Source organism: Mandrillus leucophaeus, unplaced genomic scaffold (genome assembly GCF_000951045.1).
Source record: "Mandrillus leucophaeus isolate KB7577 unplaced genomic scaffold, Mleu.le_1.0 Scaffold248, whole genome shotgun sequence".
Lineage (NCBI taxonomy): Eukaryota > Metazoa > Chordata > Mammalia > Primates > Cercopithecidae > Mandrillus > Mandrillus leucophaeus.
The window spans coordinates 194,155-218,831 of NW_012102565.1; the positions used below are offsets into that span (position 1 = coordinate 194,155).

The 24,677-nt window shown below is 43.0% G+C and overlaps 1 protein-coding gene across 1 annotated transcript in view; it reads left to right on the plus strand.

Annotated features, from left to right (window-relative positions):
* HECW1 (HECT, C2 and WW domain containing E3 ubiquitin protein ligase 1) overlaps positions 1–24,677 on the plus strand; it is a gene marked incomplete at its 5' end in the record, with an annotated part of 255,628 nt that overhangs the window by 193,141 nt on the left and 37,810 nt on the right. Inside the window, 5 exons of the mRNA XM_011983285.1 lie at positions 326–409; positions 851–960; positions 6,950–7,070; positions 7,832–7,945; positions 8,739–8,891. Of these exons, the coding sequence (XP_011838675.1) occupies positions 326–409; positions 851–960; positions 6,950–7,070; positions 7,832–7,945; positions 8,739–8,891 (582 nt within the window). The remainder of the gene's footprint in view (positions 1–325; positions 410–850; positions 961–6,949; positions 7,071–7,831; positions 7,946–8,738; positions 8,892–24,677) is intronic.

Below are 24,677 nucleotides of genomic sequence, written 5' to 3' on the forward strand. Positions count from 1 at the left end.
AAGCGTGAACCACTGTGCCCGGCCCCAGAACAGTCTTTCAGGAGCCGTCTCTTACCCAGCTCCACTCCTGACTGTCTTAGCTACCTGAGGACCTAACTTTGCTGTGTTCCTCAGCTTCCGTACCTGTGCAAGTCTGTAGAAAAGCCATCCATTATAGAGCATCCTGACAGCCTGTGATACGAGCTTAGAATTCTGCAAAATACATGGGACGTTAGGACATTGCTATTCAGCAGTATTGGAAGAGGAAATAAGAGATCCGAAGAAGATGTATTCCTGAGCTTATGTGTTGGCGTCTAATTTTCCTCTTCTTTCTCGCATGATTCAGGGAGAAAATCCATTACATTCGGACTGAGGGTAATCACGGGCTTGAGAAGTTGTCCTGTGATGCGGATCTGGTCATTTTGCTGAGGTAAGGGGCTAGGCCTGAAATCCTTCTGGAAAAGCTTCCCTGGGCAGCTCTCCTCCGTCATGACCACCCTGAAAATGGCCTAGACTGAAACACTCACTGCTTGTTCTAGAGGATTCTAGTAACTGCAACGCAAACGGGGCCCCACCCTTGTACCCGTGTCCATCACAGTCCTTAGATTTGCCAACTGAGGTAGCAAGAGCTGCCTAAAGTACTTGATGGAGACATTGTTTTAGGATTAATCAGGGTTTAAAACAACACTGAGAATTTGCAAGCAGGATGTACCTATCTTTCTATAATACATTTAAATCGAATTGCTTTTGTTGCTTTGTGAGAACTGTAACTGCTGCTACCCCAATTCATGAACACTTTCCCAGGGACGTAAAACTGACTTTTCTTTTTCTTTCTTTCTTTCTTTCTTTTTTTTTTTTTCTTCATTGGCAGTCTCTTTGAAGAAGAGATTATGTCCTACGTCCCCCTGCAGGCTGCCTTCCACCCTGGGTATAGCTTCTCTCCTCGCTGTTCACCCTGTTCTTCACCTCAGAACTCTCCAGGTAACAGGAATCTGGCCTAATAGCTCCTGTTAAGTGGCCATGTGTCTCCTCCAGTGAAGGTGAATGGAAGGCAACTGTATGTGTGTGTTCTTTCTCTTGGCCTTCCCAATTCCCTAATTGAAAATGCACTCTATCAGATTTTGACAAATGGCTGCCTGTTTTTTGTAATGCCCCCCGAGCAGAATGGGGTTTACAGTTTGAAATGGCTGGGAAAAAAAAAATTTTGCTGGGCAGGTGTCTCATGCTTGTAATCCCAGTGCTGTGGGAGGCCAAGCCAGAAGGATCATTTGAGCCCAGGAGTTAAAGACCAGCCTGGGCAACATAGCAAGATCCCCTTCTCTACAAAAAAATTAAAAATAAGCCAAGTGAGGTAGCATGTGCCTGTAGTCCCAGCTACTAGGGAGGCTGAAGCAGGAGGGTTCCTTGAGCCCAGGAGGTTGAGGGTGCAGTGAGCTGTGATTTCACCACTGCACTCCTACCTGGACAACAAAGAGAGACCCTATCTAAAAAAAAAAAAAAGAAAGAAAGAAAGAAAGAAAGAAAGAAAGAAAGAAAAAAAAAGAAAAAAAAATTAAGACAGTATTTTATGACACATGAAAACTGTATGAAATTTAAATTGCGATGTCCATAAATAAAGTGTAATTGGACCCCAGCCATGCCTGTTCTATGCTAGCTTTCACACCAGACATGAGTAATAGCAACAGAAACCACATGGTCTGCAAAGCCTAAAATATTTACTCTCTGGTCCTTTGCAGAAAAAGGTTACTGTCCCTGCTCTAAATTACTATTGCATTCCAAAGTCACTCTCCAAGTATGTCGAAGGGAAGAGCCCTTTCTGAAACATTCTGTCTTGTGACTCTGAATCGACTGCACACCACTTTTGGTGATAGAGCTACTAGGAACCATTGTTATATCTCCACAAAGATTCCAAAGAATTTTCTTACACATTTCAAAATTATTCCCCATTTTCTTTATGTATGAGAATGAACTTGTGGTACAAAAATTCTTTGCAGGTATTTTCCATTCCAAGTGAGGGAATGTATATGTTGAACTGTTTAGTGAATAAAAGATATTTTTGCCAGACACAGTGGCTCACGCCTTCAATCCCAGCACTTTGGGAAGCTGAGGTGGGTGGATCACTTGAGCCTGAGAGTTCTTCGAGACCAGCCTGGGCAATATAGTGAGATCGCATCTCTACCGAAAAAAAAAAAATTTAAATTAGCCAGGTGTGGTGGTGCACGCCTTTAGTATCAGCTATTCAGGAGGCTAAGATGTGATCTCTTGAACCTGGGAGACAGAGGTTGCAGTGAACCGAGATTGTGCCACTGTACTCCAAGCACTAGTCAACAGAGCAAGACCCTGTCTCAAAAAACAAACAAATGAAAAAAAAGATATTTTCTGGACTCATCAAGATAAAGAGCTTAGGTCAAATCCATACCTCCAGACTGGATCCAGATATTGGAGAATTTTTCCATTCGTATTTGACTTGCATTATCACATCGTTGTAGGTTTCATTTAAAATAAAAGAGATTAGTTTGAAACATCTAGGAACATCCTATCTCACAAGCTCTAGGGCCAGGGTTGGAGCATGGTTTCTGAAGCCAGTGGTGAAATTCCCAAGAGAAACAGAACTTGGCAATAAGCTTTTTCTCTGAGAAGGGATGTCACACTCAGAGTTAGTATCATTCAGTACTGCCGTAGATCTCCAGACTAGAGTATCTTTTAGTCTGGTTCCTCCAAGCTGTAGCATTCAGAACTCTCTCTTAGAGGTAGTTTTGCTAGTCGTTAAAATATGTTTTCAAGATTGTATCTCCCTGTTGTCACTTCCTCCAAACAAGTGTTCCAACAGCATTGTTAAGGAAATGTGCAATGCTTACTACCTCTGACACACAACATAATTAAGATCCCCTTGCCTAAGGGGACCAGGAGCTTTGCTAGAGCCGACATCAGTACAGCCACACACTTTCAGCGCTCACAGGATGACCTACTTTTGGGGAGCGAAGACAAAAGTAGGGGGTTTTGGGGGAAAAGTTTGAAGAAGCTGTAGGACTGCATGATGGTCTGCCATGTTGTAGAGATTGTCCCAGCCCAATAATGTGCCTATGCTTCGGTCTACAGACTTTGATACTAGACTATGATGTTAACATCATTATATGGAAGAGATACCATACCGCAAATAGAAAAATAAGAGTAAATGAAGAGTTATTTCCTATATGAAAATTATTTGGATATTCTAAAAGGAATAAACTTGCCTGATAGAGATATGACTGATGCCATGAATTTAAGTAATCATCCAATTCATTTTGTCAAAGTATTTCTTTATTCTCTAGCATTGACCACAGGATCCTAGAATATGTAATCCAAATATGTTGATTTTAAACTTTACAATCCCTATTCTCTTAGACCTGTATGAAATCTACCCAGGTGCTACAGAGATGGTGAATCATGAAGTTTATGCCAAAGTACTCTGTAAAGCATAAATTATTTGAGAAATGCACAGCAGTCATCATAGGAACAGGTGACAGTACCAGCAGTAGTGAAAATCATAATTAATAAAATATACTGAAATGTGCTGGATAGAAAATTATACTTGCACTGACAGACCTGTATTCTAGTTCTGTGTACATCCCAAAACCTGGTATTCCAGCAAGACCACTTCTTTGCAAGTGATGGCCATTGGTTCCCTCAGGCCCAGGTGTTGTGGGGCCCAGGTGGGCGCGGCTCCCCATGCTTCCTTGCTTTTACCATTCAGCCATATCCCTCCCCTCCCTTTCTCCCAGTTACTGTCATCTACCAACCTTTTTCTCATTCTCAAGGCCTGTGGCCCCTGCCTTGTGGTCTTCTTCTCCTTCCCAAGCAGGTCCTTCCATCCTCCTGGATGACTTCAACATCGATAGGGACCCTCATTCCGTTCCCTGGCTTCCCAGTCTCTAGACTTTGTCTGCAATGACTTTCTCCTCCCCTGCCTCAACCACTTACTCCCAAAATCACATTCCTGACCTTGTGATCTTCTCCACAATCACTAATTCAAACCTCCTCTTCCCTTCCGATGTGCTTGATCCACTACCCTCCCTAGTACCATCCTTTGGCCTCATCAAGGCCTCTGGTTCATGGACTTTTCTCCTTTCCTTTCTAACGTCTTTCCCTGATGCAGCATAGATTCTGCAGTTCATCATTTCAGTAGCACCCTTGCCAATGCCCTGAACTCCCCTGGCCCTCTCCGCTTTGTTTGCACCCTCTGGCAGAGCTTCATCCCGAGATGAACCTTCTGTCTGCTTCCCCGACTTCTGCAATCAGGCACTCTTGGGCAAATTCACCTCACAAGGCAGATTATTAATTCTAAATTAGTCATCTCTCATCTCACATGAATCTTGAACACCCAAAGGAAAATTCTAGCACATTTTTTTCTATCTCCTCTACTATTATTTCAAACATTTCCCCTAAAGCCTCCAACCCTCAGCACCCCTCCTCTCTCCTAGCAAATGACATCCTGTTTTACTTCACTGAGAAGCTGAAGCCATCCAGCAGAAATTTTCTCAAAGGCCTGCCATCAGACCCACAAGACTAGCAAACCTGCACACATCTTCTCTGTCACACCTGGAGGTCACGAAAGGAGGTATCCTCACTAAGGTCGCCATGAACTCTGGCCACCCAATCTGGCGGGCCATTCTCAGCCATCCTAATCTTCAGCAGCCTGTAACATGACCAGCTGCTGTCCCCCAGCATCCCCTCTTCAGTTTGCTTCTGGGACACCACTCCTGACATCTCGTCTACTTCCCTGGCCATTCCCGCGGCCTCATCCTCCTCTTCCTATCATCCTTAAGGCTCAAACCCAGGCTTTTTTCTCCACTCAAACTGTGTCTCTCTCCAGACAAAGGGACTATCATCAGAGAAAAAGTTCATACTCTTCCCCCACAAATGTATTCTTTTTCCACTACTCCCCATCTCAGTGAATGTCACCGCAGGGCGTTCAGTTACAAAATCTGAAACCCAACCCTCCCTCACTACCTATATCCAATTCATTGCCTCTTAAATACATCTCCTCTCTGCCCACTTCACTTCATCTCCACTGACACCAGCCTAGTCCCATTTGAGCTCTTTAAATCCACCTTGGTCCTCTGGGGTTTTGTTCTCTTCTGCAGGAAGATGGATGTTTTTATGACTCAAGTGACATCATGCCAGCCGTTATGCAAGGGCTTCCTACTACCCTTACCAGAAAACAAAATTGCTTAACAATGTACCTTGTCCTGTTTCGTGCAGTTCCTGCCCACCTCTCAGGCCTTGTTTTTGTACCACTTTGGTCCTTGGACCCTGTGCTCCAGACAAACTGGAGTACCACTTTCCATTTTGCCACAGGACCTTTGCACATGCTGATCTTCCACCTGGAGTGCTCTTCTTCTCCCAGCTCATCTTCTCTCTCAGTTAAAGCAAAGCTTTTCTTGACCCATGCAATCTAATTTGTGCCTATTTATTCTTCAGATTGTCCCCAGAGATGCCTTCCCAGACTTAGCCTGAACTCCCCTGGCCCTCTCCGTTTTGTTTGCACCCTCTGGCAGAGCTTCATCCCTAGATGAACCTTCCTGTCTGCTTCCCCCCCATTCTGCAATCAGGCACTCTTGGGCAAGCAGCAGATGAGATCACAGCAGATTCTGTGATCTCAACGAACTGGGTTTCTTTCCTTCCTGGATAACAATCATTGTAACTTGTATTATATACTCATTTCTGAGAGTTTACCAGCATCAGTCTTCTCTAAATTGTAAGCTTAGTACCTGGAATATAGTAAGTAACTAATAAATGGTTATTGAATGGGCAAGCCTTGATTCTGACCACCTTTAAAACTCGGGTAAGAATATTAATTTTCCATTCTTTTTTTAATTAAAAGGTATATATAGTAAAGTATTTACAAAGCACTCTAAATGAGACAAAAGTTCTCACCTATATAGAGTTAGCGAATTATTATTGTAAACTTCACTTTTATGATGCAAGGTCATCTAACATAAACTCTAATCTAACATAAACTCCTAAATGCTCTGAGCCTTTGTGTACAGGTATGTTTATTTGAGCATCAATATCAATACAGGAGCATGACGGACACATATACTAAAGTCCTACTTACCTCATTATAGTTTCAATCACTTCTTGTAGGAACTTACAAGGAAAGTTTAGTTCAGTTTATGTTAATTATTTTAGATTATGCAAGTACAATTAAAGCCAAGAAAAATGCTCATCCAGGTCCTTTTAAGAGAAGTATAACTTGAAAGAATTAGAGAGGAAGACATAAATATTTATTCTCATTAGAACTCATAAATGAATTTAGTATATTATTTTTATACTTTAGTATATTATTTCTATTTATTATAAAAGCCACTGAGAGAGTGATGGAAATCAAGGGACTTCTTGGAGAAGAAGAATATGGAGATGCCAGAATGTTCCTCTGTTGGGCTCTCGCTCTACTGTCACTTTGCATATTTGTTCTTCCACAGAAAGTGATGACCTCATGCCTGTAATCCCAACACTTTGGGAGGCCTAGGCAGGCGACTCACTTGAGGTCAGGAGTTCCAGACCAGCCTGGCCAACGTAGTGAAAGCTCATCTCTACTAAAAATACAAAAATTAACAACAATTAGCTAGGCGTGGTAGTGCACGCCTGTAATCCCAGTACTTTGGGAGGCCAAGGCGGGTGAATCACCTGAGGTCAGGAGTTTGAGACCAGCCTGATCAACATGGTGAAACCCTGTCTCTACTAAGAACACAAAAAATATCAGCAAGGTGTGGTGGCACACACCTATAATCCCAGCTACTCAGGAGGCTGAAGTAGGCGAATCACTTGAACCCAGGAGGTGGAGGTTGCGGTGAGCCGAGATCACACCACTGCACTCCAGCCTGGGCAACGGAGCGAGACTCTTTCTCAAAAAAAAAAAAGGAGAAGAAGAAGAAGAAGAAAAAGAAGAAAAAAGAAAGTGATGACCTCTGTGTGCTTCTCTCTGCAGGTTTACAGAGAGCCAGCGCAAGAGCCCCTTCCCCCTACCGGAGAGACTTTGAGGCCAAGCTCCGCAATTTCTACAGAAAACTGGAAGCCAAAGGATTTGGTCAGGGTCCAGGGAAAATTAAGTGAGTGTTCCAGTGCTTAGCACTGAATTCAGACAGTAGATTTTTCTATCCCCTTCTCCCCTACACCCTTGTAATATTGTTTTTGAGATCGACTACTCTGGTGTGGTAGTGGTTATGGTCTGAAGAGGGGGAAGAAGGAAGTTGGGAAGCTGGAAGGAAAGAAGAAAGGACATTAGGAAATTGGAAGGGAGGCAGGAAGAGAAGGTAAGAGAGGGAAAGAGAATGAGAAAGAACAGAATATTTTAGACAAAGACATGTAGAAAATCACAGGGTAGACCTTTTCAGAAAACAAGGAATCTTGAACTAAATAAAAAATCTCGTATTTCCCTTCACTTATTCTTGGGAAAAAATTTAACTCATTAGTCAAATTTAAAGACTCTTGGTAACTTTGTAATTGAAGTCTAAGTAAAATGTTGTTTATAGTTTCCCTTCTGGGTTTATTATTTTCAACTTAAAAAGCTGAACCCAAACTCAGGAATCTTAAGCGATATCCTATGAGTTGATCAAAATGAACTATCCTAAAAGCAGTTCCATATGATGGCATGCACGAGAAGTGTACACATTTTCCTTGCGCTCCTGATGTTTTGAAAAGCGTGTTCAGATAATCCCTCAATGAACTGACGGAACCTGCATCCTGCTCTTTCCTCTCGTTGGAGAGGCTGGGGAGTGAGAACCTAAACCTGGGCACTCACAACTCACTTAGAACCCTGTCCAGCATCCTGACTTGAGGGCCACCACTCACCACCCCTTCTCCTTCTCAGGCTCATTATTCGCCGGGATCATTTGTTGGAGGGAACCTTCAATCAAGTGATGGCCTATTCGCGGAAAGAGCTCCAGCGAAACAAGCTCTACGTCACCTTTGTTGGAGAAGAGGGGTGAGACACCAGGAGTTTTATGCAGACACCTAAGCGTGGGTGGGCCAGAGCCTCAGGATCAGGGGTGATTTTTCTCAGGAAGGAGCAGGGTAGCTGTCAGCCTTCACCCCAAGGCGATTCCCTCCCAGGAGGTCCTTCTTTTCAGGTATTGCCAAGCTTCAAAAAATGCCATGTTCTTCAAAAACCTAAGATTATTGACATGCACAAGAGGCTGAGATCACATGGTCAAAGGATAAGCCAAAAATACAGTCCCAGGGCACTGGATCTTTCCTTTTCAGGTGTTGTACGCTTCTGAGTATCTAATTTAAAAACCTCTTTCTCTTAAAGCATATGTATACAACTTCATGCCAAACTTTTCATATCATTTCAGTGATTTCATGGGAAACCACCTCAACCATGAAGGACAAGCCCACATGCACACACACATGCATGCACACACTCACTGTTGCAGAAAATTCTTTTATGTGTCCCGTGACAAAGGCCTTGTGTTCAATGGGCTGGCTGTGTGTTTTAGCTCTGAGGTGTTAGATGATCAAAAGAAAACACTAAGGAAAGCTACCATGAGAGTTTATTCATGGACATCTGGTTAAGAAACATCTCCAAACCAATTACTGCATCCTCATTTTCTTGATGAGGATTGATACTTCCACTGAGATTCACTCCAAAGAGCAGAGGCTGCTCTCTGCTTTCCCCAGCACCCAACTCTGACAGGGCACACTAGAATTTGGGTGCGAACAGGTCCCCTCACCTGTGGGCACAGAATGAGCTTCCTGGACCTCTGCTTTCTTTGCAGCCTGGACTACAGTGGCCCCTCGCGGGAGTTCTTCTTCCTTCTGTCTCAGGAGCTCTTCAACCCTTACTATGGACTCTTTGAGTACTCGGCAAATGATACTTACACGGTGCAGATCAGCCCCATGTCCGCATTTGTAGAAAACCATCTTGAGTGGTAAGCTCTATAATGTTCACTTTCTTGTGTTTGAAAGTTCTCCTCTTTCTTAGTCAGAATTCAGAAGCATTTCTCAAAGGCCACTGTGTTTAGAGCAGTGGCCAGATGTTATGAGGGATGAGCGTGAATGACACAGCCCAAGAAGGAAGACTGTTAGTCTTCACCCAGAACACAAGATGAATTTACCAAGGATGCTGATAATGTATCAACTGCAAATTGATGTGAGAAAGAATAATTGCCTACTGAGAAGACACTAAGATCAGTAGACATAGGTCATGAATGTTGATAATGTTACTAAAATCATAAGGTCCCAGTGGAGGCTTCTTGGAGGTATTTATGGGTTTGAAATTCTTTGACCTTGGACCGATGTCTTTAGCACTGTGGACACTGGCTTCCGCATCTTATTGTAAGATACGGCTATTGGGTCAGATGATCTCTAAGCATTCTTCTGACTTGAAAATCCAGTATGTCTTTGGTTCCTGGGTTGTCTGCTGTTGAGGCATTCTATTACCACTTATTGATATGTGTAGGAAGATTGGTATCAATCAATGCTGTGCAGTTTTGTGGTGCAGATGTGGGTATTAGAGGTCTCCAGAACGCTGCTGGGACACCTGGGATGCAGGCACTTTCCTGCTGCATCACCACATGCCTGATTTGAAAATTACCGCTGCTCTGACCGCAGGAGCTCCTGCTGTTGAGAGGGAAAGGAGTCCTGGAGATGGCTAATGTGGGTTCTTCTGACATGGCTTATTTATGCTGCTGTTGAAGGGAGCCACTGGGGTAACACCTGAGCCTGCTGGCCTTAGAACCCAAGTTCCTATAGTTTGGCTATAAAGCATCAGTGTAACCCACCTGTGCTAAGGCTTCCAGCTATTGCACATGCCTTCTCTCCAAATGCACTCCCAGCCCCTGAAGTTCTTGAGCTGAGGTAGAGTGAGTGAGAGCACATCGAGGGTTTGGTACAAGATGAAACAAAACGTGCCCTTTGTCGCCCCAGAACTTGTGAATAAGTGGATGATGGAGCAGAGCAGGCAAGTCACCGTGGAAGGGCCCGAGAATGGAATCTGCCTCTCACTGAGCTCACATTCAGGCAGGCTCCATTCTGATGGTAGAGAGTGCTATGACCTGTAACACAGGAATATACACATACACAGATTATACCTAATGCAATCCCTCAGCTAGCTCTTAGTTTGTGAGCATGAAATTTAAGATGGTGTCTTAGAGGTCATGAATTGGAATCAGCAATCAACAGAGAAATATTTTCATCAAATATCTTACCATATAAGACTATGCTAGGTAGTGTCAGGAATACCTTCGCTAATTTAACGATTATAAATCAAGCACATAGTGTGTGCTGGGAGGATACAAACATAAAATGAGCAAGGTCTCATGCCTCAAAGAGGCTAGTGTGAGGAACACATGAGCCAACCAACGATCACAGTACAATAGCTTCAATGCTCACTTATTCACATCTACACATGTGGGCATGTGTTTGCCTGAGATACATAGATAAGCCTGAGAATTGTATTCAATCACAAGGGAAAAATATTTCATTCTGTCCGAGGTAGGGGGTCAGGGAGTGGGGAATGGAGTCTGTGAATCTTACAAAAAGAGGGGACAGTGGCATAGGACAACAAGGACAAGCACCATGGTGGGATGAATGAAAGCCGACATTTGAAGAAAACCTTGGTGTCAAGCATGTTTCAGTGCAGCCACAAAATAAGGCCACAGGTGAAGGCCTGATGGGAAGCAGAGAAGATACTGTGGCCCCCACTTGGCTGGACTGCCTGTTAAGAGTGGCCTCCGTCGCTTTCCACAGTGACCATGCCTCACCTGCTGCCCCGTCCCTGCAATCAACCTGGCTTTGTGGCCTTCTGCTCATCCATGCATTGCAGGGCTGAAGAGGCTCTGTAGATGTTTCCGTTACACTTTATCACATTAAAGAAGGAAATTGCGTGATACAGGGATTTTGCACCAATTACCAAAGTTCTCTGGATGGATCCCTGCTGAGGGCTTGGCAGTGCCTGCCCTCGAAATGCAAGTTAATCGCTGTGTCCTTTGCTAGAGGACTTGGCCCCGCACTAAGCATGCTGAGTTTCATCCGCTGATGGTCTCATTCATGTGGAGAGTATTTGTGATGCATCCTGGAAACACAATTGCAGGTAGTTTTCTGAGCCGACTAGCAATCTAAACTGAACCCACGGTGATGAGATTTTCTTCAGCGCCACTCTTTGGATGCTGCTGACTTGTGATGAAATTGGCAGGGAACTCCCTTCTGATTTAAAGCTTCAACTGTGAATGCCTCAGTCCAGAGAGTCCTCAGCCTGGCATGCAGAACAAGCCCCTGCACCTCCACGGGGTCAGAGAGCAGATTGTATCATGACCTTCCAGGTGGAGTCACACTTTTCCTCTCTTATCAGTGGCTGCAAATTCCTGAGCAAGGGAAACTGGTTTTCTTTGCACAGAGCCACAGCTGACTGAATGTAAGCCACCTAAGAAGAGTCTTATTTAGATTTTAACAGGAAGCCCTGATCAGCTTTGGACATCTTAACAAAACCATGATGCCGCAGTTATTCCTTTTGTTTATTTTCACACAGTAAGCCATCTTGTGCCATGAGGCAAATAGTTTAACAAACAAAACATGCAGGTTTCACCTATCTTGTGCCCCTGAGTGGCTCATTAAGCTCTTTGGCCAGCATTTTAGCAAAGGGAGGCTAGGAGAGCCCAGATCTGGTGATGTGGCTTTGGGTATTTTGCACAAAATGCTGGCAATGTATGGGTGCTGTGGCACCTGCCTGAAGAACTGTCGCTGTCATTCCTGCAGCCGGCAGGTCCAGGACACTCGGGAAACCAGAAATCTGAGTCCTCAAATCTGATGGCCCACGACTGATGCCACTGGCTGCCTCTTAACCGCCCACAGGGTGGGCGTGGCTGCTGCTGATCTCGGGTCAGTGTCAGGCGCTCCTTCCACCTTCTGAGGGAGTTCATCAGGAGATTCATGGAGGCTGCGAAGAGGATGACAATCATCAGGGCCTGTGCATCACTCATGAGCAAACGGAGAAACCAAAAGATTACAAGGCTTTTTATGGGCACAGCCTTGATTTTGTAAAGCAGGACATTGTCCCTAGACACAAGACAAGCCAGGGCAGGATTTGACCTGCAGGGAGGACAGAGGTGCCTTCATGGACACCCACACCCTGCCCACCTCCCTTCACTCTGGAATCAGAGATAAGCCTAACCACAGACCCGAAATAAACATGGCAAACACAGGTCAGCTTCAAAAGTTGTTGTTGGTTTTTTCCAAAAATAGAAATTTTATTCTCTAGTAAGGCATATCAGAAAATGCTGTGTAATTGGCATTCATCTTTTATAAAATTTATAAATGTATAAAACGCTGATGAGCTAAATGGATCTATTTTGTACTACCGAGCATAATTTTATATGTTATCATAATCATTAATAAAAATTAGATGAATTTAAAAGTCAGTTGCTTGTAGGCTAGTGAAATAGTGAAAGGACTGGAGTTTTCCCTTAACTGGAAGAATTGTTACCACTTAACATACACACGTTTAATACCGATTGGCTTGCTATGGAGGAATAACTGAGAAACCAAATGCACTGAGTAGAGTTTATATAAATGTTTTAACACAGCTGTTCTTACATGATTATACTTTTTAATGCCTAGCAAAAATCCATTATAAGGCTTCAAAGGATTAAACATCACTCAGGATTGACATGGTACTCAGCTGTGGCTAGAGGCAGCATCTTTGCAGTGGTCAATTTTATCTTTTTTTGTTGTTGTTATTCTGCTTCTTTATCCTTTGCTGACCTTCTTCTGGGTCAGCAGACATTTTCTTCAAATGTCAGCTTTCATTCATCCCACCGTGGTGCTCTTACACATTTTCTGAGTTCCCTCTAAAAACTAAGTTCTATCAGAGCAGAGACACTTTTGTCTTATTTTACTCTAGCACAATGCCTGGCACTTTGAGGCGTTCAGAACAGCTCCCCGACCACTGGGTGCATAAATGAATATTATTCCACAAGTCACACCAGTCTCTTCCTTCTACCAGGGTTAAGATTAATAGAGTGCTCCTTCCTGCCATGTGCGATTAATTGCTCAAAGTTCACACTTTTCTGTATTGTCTGTGGTTTTAAAAAGTCAGCAATAAATGCACATGTCCCTTAAGAGCTTTACACTCTGGGAATCTGCTCTCCACGATGCATGAATGCTGCTTGTTACTGAAGGAAGGCCTCCTCCTTCTCACACTGCACGTGCTCCTGCAGCGACCACTTCCGGGTGAGGCACTGCCCGAAGACATCAATGGAGAAACCCCTGACACTGTGTCCGTCCTCTGAAAGCTCCCCTTTGAGAGTAGGTACTTGACATTCTGGGCTTCCTGCTTCCTGTGTGTGGGCTTTGTATCCCTTGGAATAGAGCCAGCTTAATCAAAAGCCCTAGCAGGGCATCATGATTCCACCCAGTTCCTTTCTTTCTAGTCCAGTGTTGAGACATACCAATATGAATAAATCTAGTGAAAATTCTGTGTTACACACGTTGAATAAGCTGGAAAAAAAAAACTGTCTGTGGGTTTTGTTTTTTTGTTTTTTGTTTTTGGTCAGGTTTTTTGTTGTTTTTTGTTTTGTTTTGTCATATTGCCTTTGGCCTAAAGAGACTTTCTGCAATTGCTGTTTCATTACTGATTTGTACGACTGACTTCCATACTGAAAGGACCCTGTCAACGTCAGCAGTGATAATATTCAGGCCAAGGAGAGAGAGGAGATAGAATCAGAAGAGCTCTTTCAAAACTGGAGCCTATAAGGGACCACCCATGGACACAGCCCCGGCCAGACCTGGCCACAGTAGGTCAAAGCTGGGAAATAACCCTCTCAATCAACACTCTTCTCCCACTCTCCAGTCCGAATGGCCAAACCCAACCGTAAACCAGACGACAGAGGCTGTCCAGATACTGCAACCCACAGTGGCCAGTCCCTAGGTCACAAAGCAGGGCAGAAAAAGATGAGAAATTAGTGGAGGACAGGAGAGCAGGGAATGGAAAATTACCACAAGAGCCTATACATTTCAGGACATTCAATACATCTACCAGAAATCTTACAATTTACAGAACAGTGTGTGTCTGTTGTGTGTGTCTTTGATGACAGAAGTCGATGAATACTATTCCAAATTTCTTTTTTTTTTGAAATGGAGTTTCGCTCTTGTCCCCCAGGCTGAGTGCAATGGCAAAATCTCAGCTCACTGCAACCTCCACCTCCTGGGTTCAATGAGTCTCCTCCCACAGCCTCCCAAGTAGCTGGGATTACAGGCACATGCCACCACGCCCAGCTAATTTTTGTATTTTTAGTAGAGACAGGGTTTCACCATGTTAGCCAGGCTGGTCTCGAACTCCTGACCTCAGGTGATCCACCTTCCTCGGCCTCCCAAAGTGCTGGGATTACAGGCATGAGCCAACGTGCCTGGCCTATTCCAAATTTCATATCTTAATTCTTTGATTATGATGATGTCATTTGCATATTGATGAGGCACTCATATGCTACTTTTTTATCCTTTTCATATTTATTGTATCCTGATTTTATATCTTTAGGGATACAGAATTTAGTAATTAAGCTAAATAATGAAGGATCCATTGAGAACCTGCTAAATATAGCAGCCACTGTCTAACAATATTATAACCCAGATGTAATGTTGTTATAACAATATTATAATCCAGATACTGAGTTATCCTACTTTTACAGATGAGGGAAAATGAGGCACAGACATAAACAAGGCCATAGTTGAGGACCAGGCAGGAATAGGAACCCAGGTATCATGGCTCTAGCATCAGGATCTAGCCCCCATTCAAAGGCAAAGTCAGATATATAATTGGTCAAATTAAAATACAATGTGACCACTGCTGTGTGTACCTCTATTATAGTATTTATCACATCATATTGTAATAATGAGGTACAAGGAACTTTGGAAACATGAATGCATATAGTTTCCATATAGTTTGCATATAGTTTCAAACTATTATGTTTATATAGGAAAGATTCATATTTAAGTTCAAACATTCCCTTCTCTAAGGGTCTTTCCTGAGCACTCAATTTAAAATAGTGCATCCATTTATAATTTTCCAACTTAACATCTTACTTTAATATATTGACTGAATTTATCACTGTATAAAGTATTAATATGTTTATAATTTGCTGTCATTTCTTCCCGAAAATGTAAGCCCAGTGAGACCAGAGTCTTGCCTGTAGCTTTCCTAGTCACAAACTTGGCACTCAGTAAATATATGTGGAAGGAAGGAAGGAAAAAAAGAAAGGAGGGAGGGAAGAAGGGAAGCTGGACAGATAGATGGATGGTTGAATGGAAGGATGGATGGATGGAATGCTTCTCAGGTAAAACTTCTTGGTTAATGAGAATTTTTATCCCATTTCAATTTTTAGTTCAGAATATTTGAACTAAAATAAAATAAATAAAAACAGTAAAAAAAAATAAATTTGGGGCTTTTCACTCATTGTTGAGTGTCATTTAAGCTCCTACCAACTATTCTCTCTGAAATCACCACTGGAAATTCTTTCTGTCCCAATTATTCTGAATGTCACTTTTCCCGGAGCAAATCTAAGATGCCCTAAGTCTGAACGATTGAAATAGGTGAGTTCCTTCTCTATTTCTAGGAAGAATACCAGAGCCTCAGACACATTTTGTTTGTCTTAACTACAGTCATGTGTCAGTTAACGAGAGGGAGATTTCTGAGACATGCATCATTAAGCAATTTTATCATTGTGTGAACATCATAGAGTGGAATTACACAAACCTAGATGGCAGAGCCTACCGCACACCTATGCTCTATGGTATAGCCTATTGCTCCTGGGCAACAAACCTGCACAACATGTTGCTATACTGAATACCTTAGGCAACTGTAACACAATAGCAAGTATTTGTATATCTCAACATAGCTAAACATAGAAAAGGTACAGTAAAATTATTGTATAGAAGATAAGAAATGGCACACCTGTGTAGGGCAGCTCCATTATGATCTTTTGAGACCACTGCTGTATGTGTGGTCTGTCATTAACTGAAACGTGGTTATGTGGCCTATGCCTGTGCTAACATGTATCATTTTAAGAAATGACTACGTTATGAGTCACTCTTTACATAATTGTCAGTGTGAGAAGGATTTTCAGAGCCAGATTTCAGATTTGAGACTGTTAATCAGTTTCTCTGCAGCCACCAAAATGTCTGTGTCCTCCTTTATGTCTGTGGTGGTGACGAATCTAACCTTACAGGTGTCACAGACATTCTACCACCTCTCAAACTGAAATTTCCAAGAGGATCCCAAGGCCCTTTGCTAAGTGCAGAATAAACAGACTCCCCTGCCTCCTTCTGCCCCAGCCCCGACCTCTCTCCCTTCCCAAGCAGATACTCCCTGGGTGGTAAAAATCTTCTGTTTTCAGATCTTTAGCAAGGGGAAGTGGGGGAGGAGGGAAGCTCTTTTGTGCATGTTTAGAGTTTGGCCAAGTGGGTAAGTGGGTATTAAGTGTAATTGTAGAGTTTTATGGAACTTAAGAAGTCCTGGATAACACACTTTAAATATCCTTTGCTACATCTGCAGAGTCTTGAATTAGTAGGTAGAAACCACAACATTATGAGATCCCACTGGGTGTCTCATGGCCCTTCAACCTCCCAGGGCCCTCCTGACAGAAGAGCTCAGTGTGGACTTTTGATCTGAGTTTAAGATCAGGTAAGCCCCAGCCCCAGCCCTACTCCTAACAACAGTTCCTGGGTTCTTTCATGAACACCTACAAGAGCTTTGCTGACCCCATCTCTGGCTGAATCTCAGTAGCCTCCCTATCAATTCTCAAACAAGATGTGGAGCAAAAATTAGATGAGAAGTCACCATAGAATGAGTGGGATTGGTTGGGACTCTGCCTGTCCTATGTCTGAACCCAGCTTTCTTTAGAACATGTGAGAAACTTTCAGTAGGAAAAGAATGAATTATTTAGTTAACGATGCCCATACTGTAACTGGGTATGCAACCAAAAGAAAATTATGTTAAATTCCTCTCAACTTTGAAAACACGTGAAAAAAAGGAATGAAATTTCTTCAGGAAAATCTACGTGAATTTATGCATATGCTAGAACATAAAAATTATTGAGAACATAAAATGAACTCAAGAAACCTTGAGTGGTAGAGACCTTTTTAGAGACAATCAATCTTTTTAATCAACAACTAGAATCTATAAAAGAAAAGAAAGGCAGGGCACAGTGACTCATGCCTGTAATCCCAGTACTTTAGGAGGCCGAGGCGGGTGGATCACTTGAGGTCAGGAGTTTGAGACCATCCTGGCCAACATGGTGAAACCCCATCTCTACTAAAAAATACAAAAATTAACCAGGCCTAGTGACACATGCCTGTAATCCCAGCTACTTGGGAGGCTGAGGCAGGAGAATTGCTTGAACCCGGGTGGCGAAGGTTGCAGTGGGCCGGGATCGCGCCACTGCACCCCAGCCTGGGCAACAGAGTGAGACTCTGTCTCCAAAAAAAAAAAAGAAAGATGTATTTGAATATATAAAAATTAAAATACTTTTATGACAAAAATACCATAAACAAGGTCAAAAGACAAGCTTTGATCTTGAAAATTAATCTTTGCAACTCAAGAAAATCAGAGGTTGAAAAATCTGTAATACACATTTCAAAGAGCTCTTACAACTTGAAAAAAAGAGGAGATACAACCCTGGGAGAATTGGCAAAGAATAAGAATAAGCTGTTCAGAGAAGAACAAATTCAAATGATTGATAAACCCATTAAAAAATCTGAACTTTTCCAATGGTGAAGGAAATGAAAACTAAGGTAACAATGAGATATCATTTTATAACGATCAAATTGCCAAAAATTAAAGAGTTATTTATCTTTGGAGGGGACATGAGTAAAAGGATGCTTTCATACATTGTTGGTAGAAACAGGCATGAAGCAATTTTACAGCCTTTTGGGGGGGAATCCAACCCACAATATAAACTAAAATTTTAAAAACCCAGATACCCTTTAGCCCATAAAGTTATCTCATAGAAATAAAAGCACTAATATCCAGTACTTTTATAACAACAGGTAATATTTATTGAGCCCTTATTATGGGCCAGGTATTTTTGCAAAGGCTCTACATGAATTACATAACCTGTTATAATCCTCTATTTTACAAATGGGAAACTGATACCCATAGAGGCTTAAACTTGCCCAGTATAAGAGCTAGTAAGTGGCAGAGGTGAGGAGCAATCACATGCAGTCTAACTCTAGAGTGCAGAATTTCTTTTTTTTTTTTGCGGGGGGGGGACAGAATCTTGCTCTGTCACCAGGCTGGAGAGCAATGGCGCAATCTTGGCTCACTGCAACCTCCACCTCCCGGGTTCAAGCAATTCTTCTGCCTCGGCCTCCTGAGTAGCTGGGACTACAGGTGCCCGCTACCACACCCGGCTAGTTTTTGTATTTTTAGTAGAGACGGAGTTTCACTATTTTGGCCAGGTTGGTCTCAAACTCCTGACCTCATGATCAGCCCGCCTCGGCCTCCCAAAGTACTGGGATGACAGGCGTGAGCCACCGCGGCTGGCTGAGTGCAGACTTTTAAAAGCTATGCCGGACTGCTGCACAAAACACACTGGTGTGTTTATTTCAGCAGTGTTCTTAAAGACACAAACCTAGAAGCAATGCAAATGTCCATCGGCAGGGGAATGGTTACATGTATTACAGCAGATCCACACTGCACAGTCATATGGAGCATAAAAAAGACTGAATCAGAACCTTCCAGGTGATGGAGAGAGATTTCCTCAAGATATTGTTGACAGAAGAAAAGCAGAAAAGCATGAAGAATGCAATTCAAAAATTGAAAAATAGTAACCCCAACCCTGTGTGTATGTAGCTAGAGATACATAAATATAAATATATTAGTATGTGATTATGTGATTCAGATTTTAAAAATGGAAGGGCACATTTTAGATTATCAATATGTGTCACAGGAGATGAGCCAAGGTGACAGGAGCCAGCCAGCCACGCCAGAAGAAGCCAAAATCTATATAAAAATTACATCTGTGTGTAAAAAATAAATAAATCTCTTACAGCCAAGATGCCATTTGGTATAAATGTCTTAGCTTAATTATTAGTGGAAAACAAATATCTTAGATAGGCATTCATCAATGCACAATTCTTAGCACCTAAGGACTTGATGCTGGATTCTCCGAACTGTTCTACACGTGAGCTCCTGGCATATTGTAAATGCCTCATGTACATGGTACGACTATGCTCACCCTACCCCTGGTCTCTTCCCTTCTTTATCTCTCTTTGCCATTTCTCCCCCCTTTACTCAGCACAGACCTCTTTTACTAATTCCCCACTGTCTACAAAATGGAGTCCGGACTCCTCGCATTCTCAGGACAGCCAAAACACAAGACCACCTGCCTTGAGACACCATCTGCCTCTTCCCGGCAGCTCCTCCTCTGCCCTCCCCACGCTTCCTTAGGCTTTGCTCCGCTGCCCATATGTGCTCGATTGTTTCTTCTGTTCCTCTTCTCTCATTTACATGGGCGCAAATTTCCCACCCTGAAAATCCACTTAAAATACTGCATGATTTCTTCATGATTTCCTGAACCTTCTCAAGACAAATATGTTCATCTTCTCTTGAATTCTTTTAAAAAACAAAGATTTCCAAACCCTCAGGCTCTTCCTCCTCCCCATCTCTATGCTTCTGTGCAAAATAGCTTGAGAAAGCACTGCTCTAATCTACTGTCTGCATCTCTCCTTCCATCCCTCCCTGGCCACTTTGTGTTAGCTTTGAAACTGGATCAGGGCAGCATCTTATTGTTCGGGTTTGCCCTCTGCAGCCAGCGTGGTTTCTGGCATGGAGGCAGCACCCTTCAGGTCCTGAGGCAGGTGCCACACAGCAAAAGGCAAATCCAGGTTTCATGCCTGCTCCAACTCTCAGTAGACCCTGGGCAACTTTCTTGACTTATCTGAGTCTCAGCCTCCTAGTTCACCAAAAGGACGTAAGAGTGCCTGCTGTGGTTTGAATGACGCATCCCCCAGAATTCATATGTTGAAACTTAATCACCCATGTGATGATATTAAGAGGTGGGGCCTTTAAGAAGTGATTAAATGATGAGAGCAGAGTCCTCATGAATAGGAGTAAGGCCCTTATAAAAGGCCTTGAGAGAGTGAGTTTGCCCACTAGGTACAGCAGCACCACCACTAGGTACGACCACCCCCAGCTGTCACAACCGAAAATGTTTCCAGACATTGCCATGATTCTCCTAGAAGGCAAAACCACTCTGTTGAGAACCACTGTTTTCATGATGGAAGACTGGAAAAAGAAAAGGTTAAGCAAAATATTTTTGCAGGATAAAAAGTATTTCTGTAGGCCTAGAGTTTTAGGAAAACATTTTCAACCTTGGAATATGTCATTGCTGCAGTTGGAATATATGTGTTTTTCCAAAATTCATAAGTTGGAACTTAACCCCCAAGGCGATGGTATTAAGAAATGAGGCCTTGGCTGGGCAAGGAAACTCATGCCTGTAATCCCAGCACTTTGGGAGGCCGAGGCAGGTGGATCACCTGAGGTCAGGAGTTTGAGACCAGTCTGACCAACATGGTGAAACCCATCTCTACTAAAAATACAAAAATTAGCCAGGCATGGTGGCACATGCCTGTAATCCCAGCTACTCAGGAAGGCTGAGGCAGGAGAATCACTTGAACCTGGGAGGCAGAGGTTGCAGTGAGCCTAATTGCATTGCACTCCAGCCTGGGCAACAAGAGCAAAACTCCATCTCAAAAACAAACAACAAAAAAAAGAAATGAGGCCTTTGGGAAAGTGATTAAGTCATGAGGGCTCCACCTTTGTGAATGGGATCAGTCCCCCTATAAAAGAGGTTGAAGAGGGTGGCCTAGTCCCTTTTGCTCTTCCCATTCTGCCATTTGAGGATACATCTAGATGTTCATCTTAGAAGCAGAGAACAAGGCCTTACCAGACCCTGAATCTTTTGGCACCTTGATCTTGGATTTCTCAGCCTTCAGAGCTGTAAGAAATGAATTTCTATTATTTATAAATTACTCAAGCCATGGTATTTTGTTATAGCCACAGGAATGAACTAAGACACTCATATATTAGACCTCTCTGGTTATTGGACCAGCATAACTGAACCACACACTTTAGTTTTCAAATGTTGGCAACTGAAGAACTTACTTTAAGTAATGACCTTCAAGTAATGACCAGGTGAGTCTCCGTGCAGTCAGTCCACTGAGTTCATATCCTGATTCCCTGCTAGTCCATCTAGAAGAGAATCTCCCAGATGCTGTTATCATTTGCTTCCCAAGACAGTGGCCTCCTGGACTGAGTCAGAGGGAAAAGCTTAGACAGAAGCCACACCTCTGTCTCCAGCCATAAGCGGGCTGCTGGAAGGATTCCCACAGAGCTGCCGTGGGCTCTTTATGAAGGCTGGAGGTTAGCTATGGCCCTGGTGTGCTCTCACCTGCCCCACAACAGCCACCTCACCCTCCAAGCAGGCCTGTAGCTGCACAGGAGTTCCAGACCCCATGCCTCAGTCCTCCCACAGACCAAGAGGGAAAAATTACAAAGCAAACCACTGGTGGGGATGCCAGGGCCTACACCAAACCCACTATTAGCTGTGGAGACAGGAGACTAGCCTATGGCCAAACCCTGAACTCAGCCCACAAGAATGTGCACAGAGCACAGGGAATGACAGCAATGCTGGCCTTGGTATAAAAGCCAGGACCAGGGAAATTTGATTGTGCCAGGAGGACAGGGAGCTGCAAAGAATCAAAACTCCGCTTCCCCCATATTTATTCCAAAAAGAGCTCCATGGTGCAGATGTTATTGCTGGTGCTTCCCCTTACTCTTTGTACGGTGTGTTCACTTTCCAAAGGTAGTTCTGCTCGTTTGTTTGTTTGTTTGTTTTGAGACAGAGTTTCGCTCTTGTCTCCCAGGCTAGAGTGCAATGGCGAGATCTTGGCTCACTGCAACCTCCGCCTCCCGGGTTCAAGCAATTCTCCCACCTCAGCTTCTCGAGTAGCTGGGATTACAGGTGTGTGCCACCAGGCCTGGCTAATTTTTGTATTTTTAGTACAGAAGGGGTTTCACCATGTTGGCCAGGCTGGTCTCGAACTCCTGACTTCAGGTGATTCATCTACCTTGGCCTCCCAAAGTGCTGGGATTACAGTCATGAGTCACCATGCCTGGCCTTGCTCGTATTTTTAAATACCAGCATCAAACAGCCCTGAAAACTGCTCTTTCTAGGAGCTTGGCTGTGTGGGACCGCTAGAAGGATGCAAGGCCTTTGAGGAGACAATGTCAGAAGAGAGAGAAAGTCTTGAATTATAAGAGAGAGCAAAAAGTGGATGGAACAAGAGCGCAGAGGAGGCAGGGAAAGGGGATAGATAGCCCAAGTGGAGAGATTAACTTTGAAAAAGAATCAGCCCCGGCAGGAGAATTGCTTGAACCCGGGAGGTGGAGGTTGCAGTGAGCAGAGATCTCGCCATTGCACTCCAGCCTGAGCAACAAGAGGGAAACGCCATCTCAAAAAAAAAAAGAAAAAAGAAAAAGAGTCAGCCCCTTTTTCCTTGAGATTGAGGGAAATAAATGGCAAGCGTAGATTGCAGATGTACTTACTAATGAGAGAGGCGACAAAAGCAAGAACCAGAGAGAGGGAGAGTCTGGTGATGAGGGGGATTAGATAAAAAGAAGACCCGCCCCTAATTAGTGGGGTGTGAGGAGGCAAGGATGCATGTGCCTGTAGGTGGTGGTGTGAGAGGAGGCCAAGTGGAGCCCTTCATACTCTCAGCTTCTAGAAAAGCCTTTGTCCTCCATCCCTTCTTCCAGTATCCGTAAGGAAAATGCAATGAGTGATGCCTAAGGCAAAAAACTTCACTTTTGACCTTCAGATTATGTTTTTCATCTTAAAAATATGATGAGGGACTTGGAATGGGTGGTTCTCAAATTTTAGTCAGCAACTGCAGAATTTATTTTAAATGCAGATTTCCATAACCCACCCCATAGAGTCTGATCTCCAGGCACCTAGATCTTAACAAACATCCCAGGGACTCAGATACCAATGGAAGGGTCACCCCCACCTTTGAGAAATTCTGCCTTAGATGCCAGCAGCGTCAAGAGCCTTTCAAAGAGTGGGAGGAAGAAAAGCTGGCTGTTCATGCAATTTTCACACTCAGAAATGAAATCTACCCCAGGCAGACATGATAGATTTTCACTAGACTTTCTAATACACTAGACTTTCTAATACATAAGAAGTTAGAAAATATGAAAGGCCCGAACCTGAAGGCAGTAACACTGAGTAAAGCATGGAAACATACATTGTGTGGGAACGTCATGAAGGTCTTATGCACTTAAATAATGAGGTTGAGAAAGGATAATTATTTTTAATTAAACAAAGTTAGGAGGATAAGGAAAGAGGGGTATCTTTGAGACGGGTTTTAAAAAATGTAATAGAACTTAGCAATTATGAAATACTTTTCATCTTCAAAGAACCTATTAACATTAAATTACTCTCTCTTTTCATTCTCCTGTGAGGTAAGTAAGCAAATATTAACATTATTATCCCTTATTTGTAGATGGGAAGAGAGGAGTGGAGAGGCTTTGACATGCCCATGCAGAGCTAAAATTGAAAGAATTTTTTTTTCACAAGTTCCTACTGGAGACTGTGGAGATCCGGGTTTGGGGCTATTGTTTCACCTCTTGCTCTCCTGTGTGCTTGTAATAGTTGGAAAAGAAGTTACTGCAAAATTATGTAAGCAAGCATTAGTGGGAGGTGGAAGGAGCTCCTGTGTCCTGTACAGGGGCATGAAATGCTATTTACAAGTCTCCAAATTTCCCTGGTATATCAGGATTTAAACTGAGGAGGTTTTCACAAGAATCAGAGTTGATTAACTTGAGCAGACTCTTTACATTATCTTATTTCAGCATCCTATTATAAAATAGAGCTTAAAAATTAGGCTTTATTTGTTGATTCAAAACTCTTTTTTATGAATGTATTATGGCTTGATTACACAAATGAACATCAATGCCGCCTACGTTAGAAATTTGCTTCAAGGACAAAGGAAAGTAAAGCACTCTAGTAACAATATCAAGCCCAAGAATCAGTCGGAATATGTGGTCAGCATCATGGCTGAGAAATTTTTAGGCTTGACTCTGAGTATGAAAATTAACAAAATTGGAACCATTATTTAAATTACTGCAAATGTACTTTCCATGAAATCAGTTCATTTCCTGGATGTTTAAATGCCAGATAGAATTAACAGAATCAATATCTTGCATTCAAAAGTCTTTTTGTCTGTTGGGAGAGGTTTAAAAAGCAAATTATATGTAAGTATAAAGACGTCTTTCTGTTCAGCCCAGTTTCATGAGAGGAGGGATACATTCAGCGGGGTGGAGTGTAAAGAGTTTGACAGCAACAGAAACTGGAATGACAGGAGGGGTGGGGCCAATGTAAACCACCTAGCATGGGTTATTCTCAATTAAGAGTAACACAGCTGAAAAAAGTACTGAAAATGACATTGGCAGAGGTGGACCAGGGACAGAAGTACAATCCTAATCAAATTGAGAACAGAACCAAGATAGCCCAGTGATCTCAGGATCTGAGAAGCAGGATGGTTGGTGGAGATATATACAACTAATGATTAGGAATATCATTGTGAACGATAAATGGGAATCACTGTAGACCTCTAGGAAAGTGTGTGATGTAATCCGGGAGATGGATCCTCCAGCCTAGGCTGAG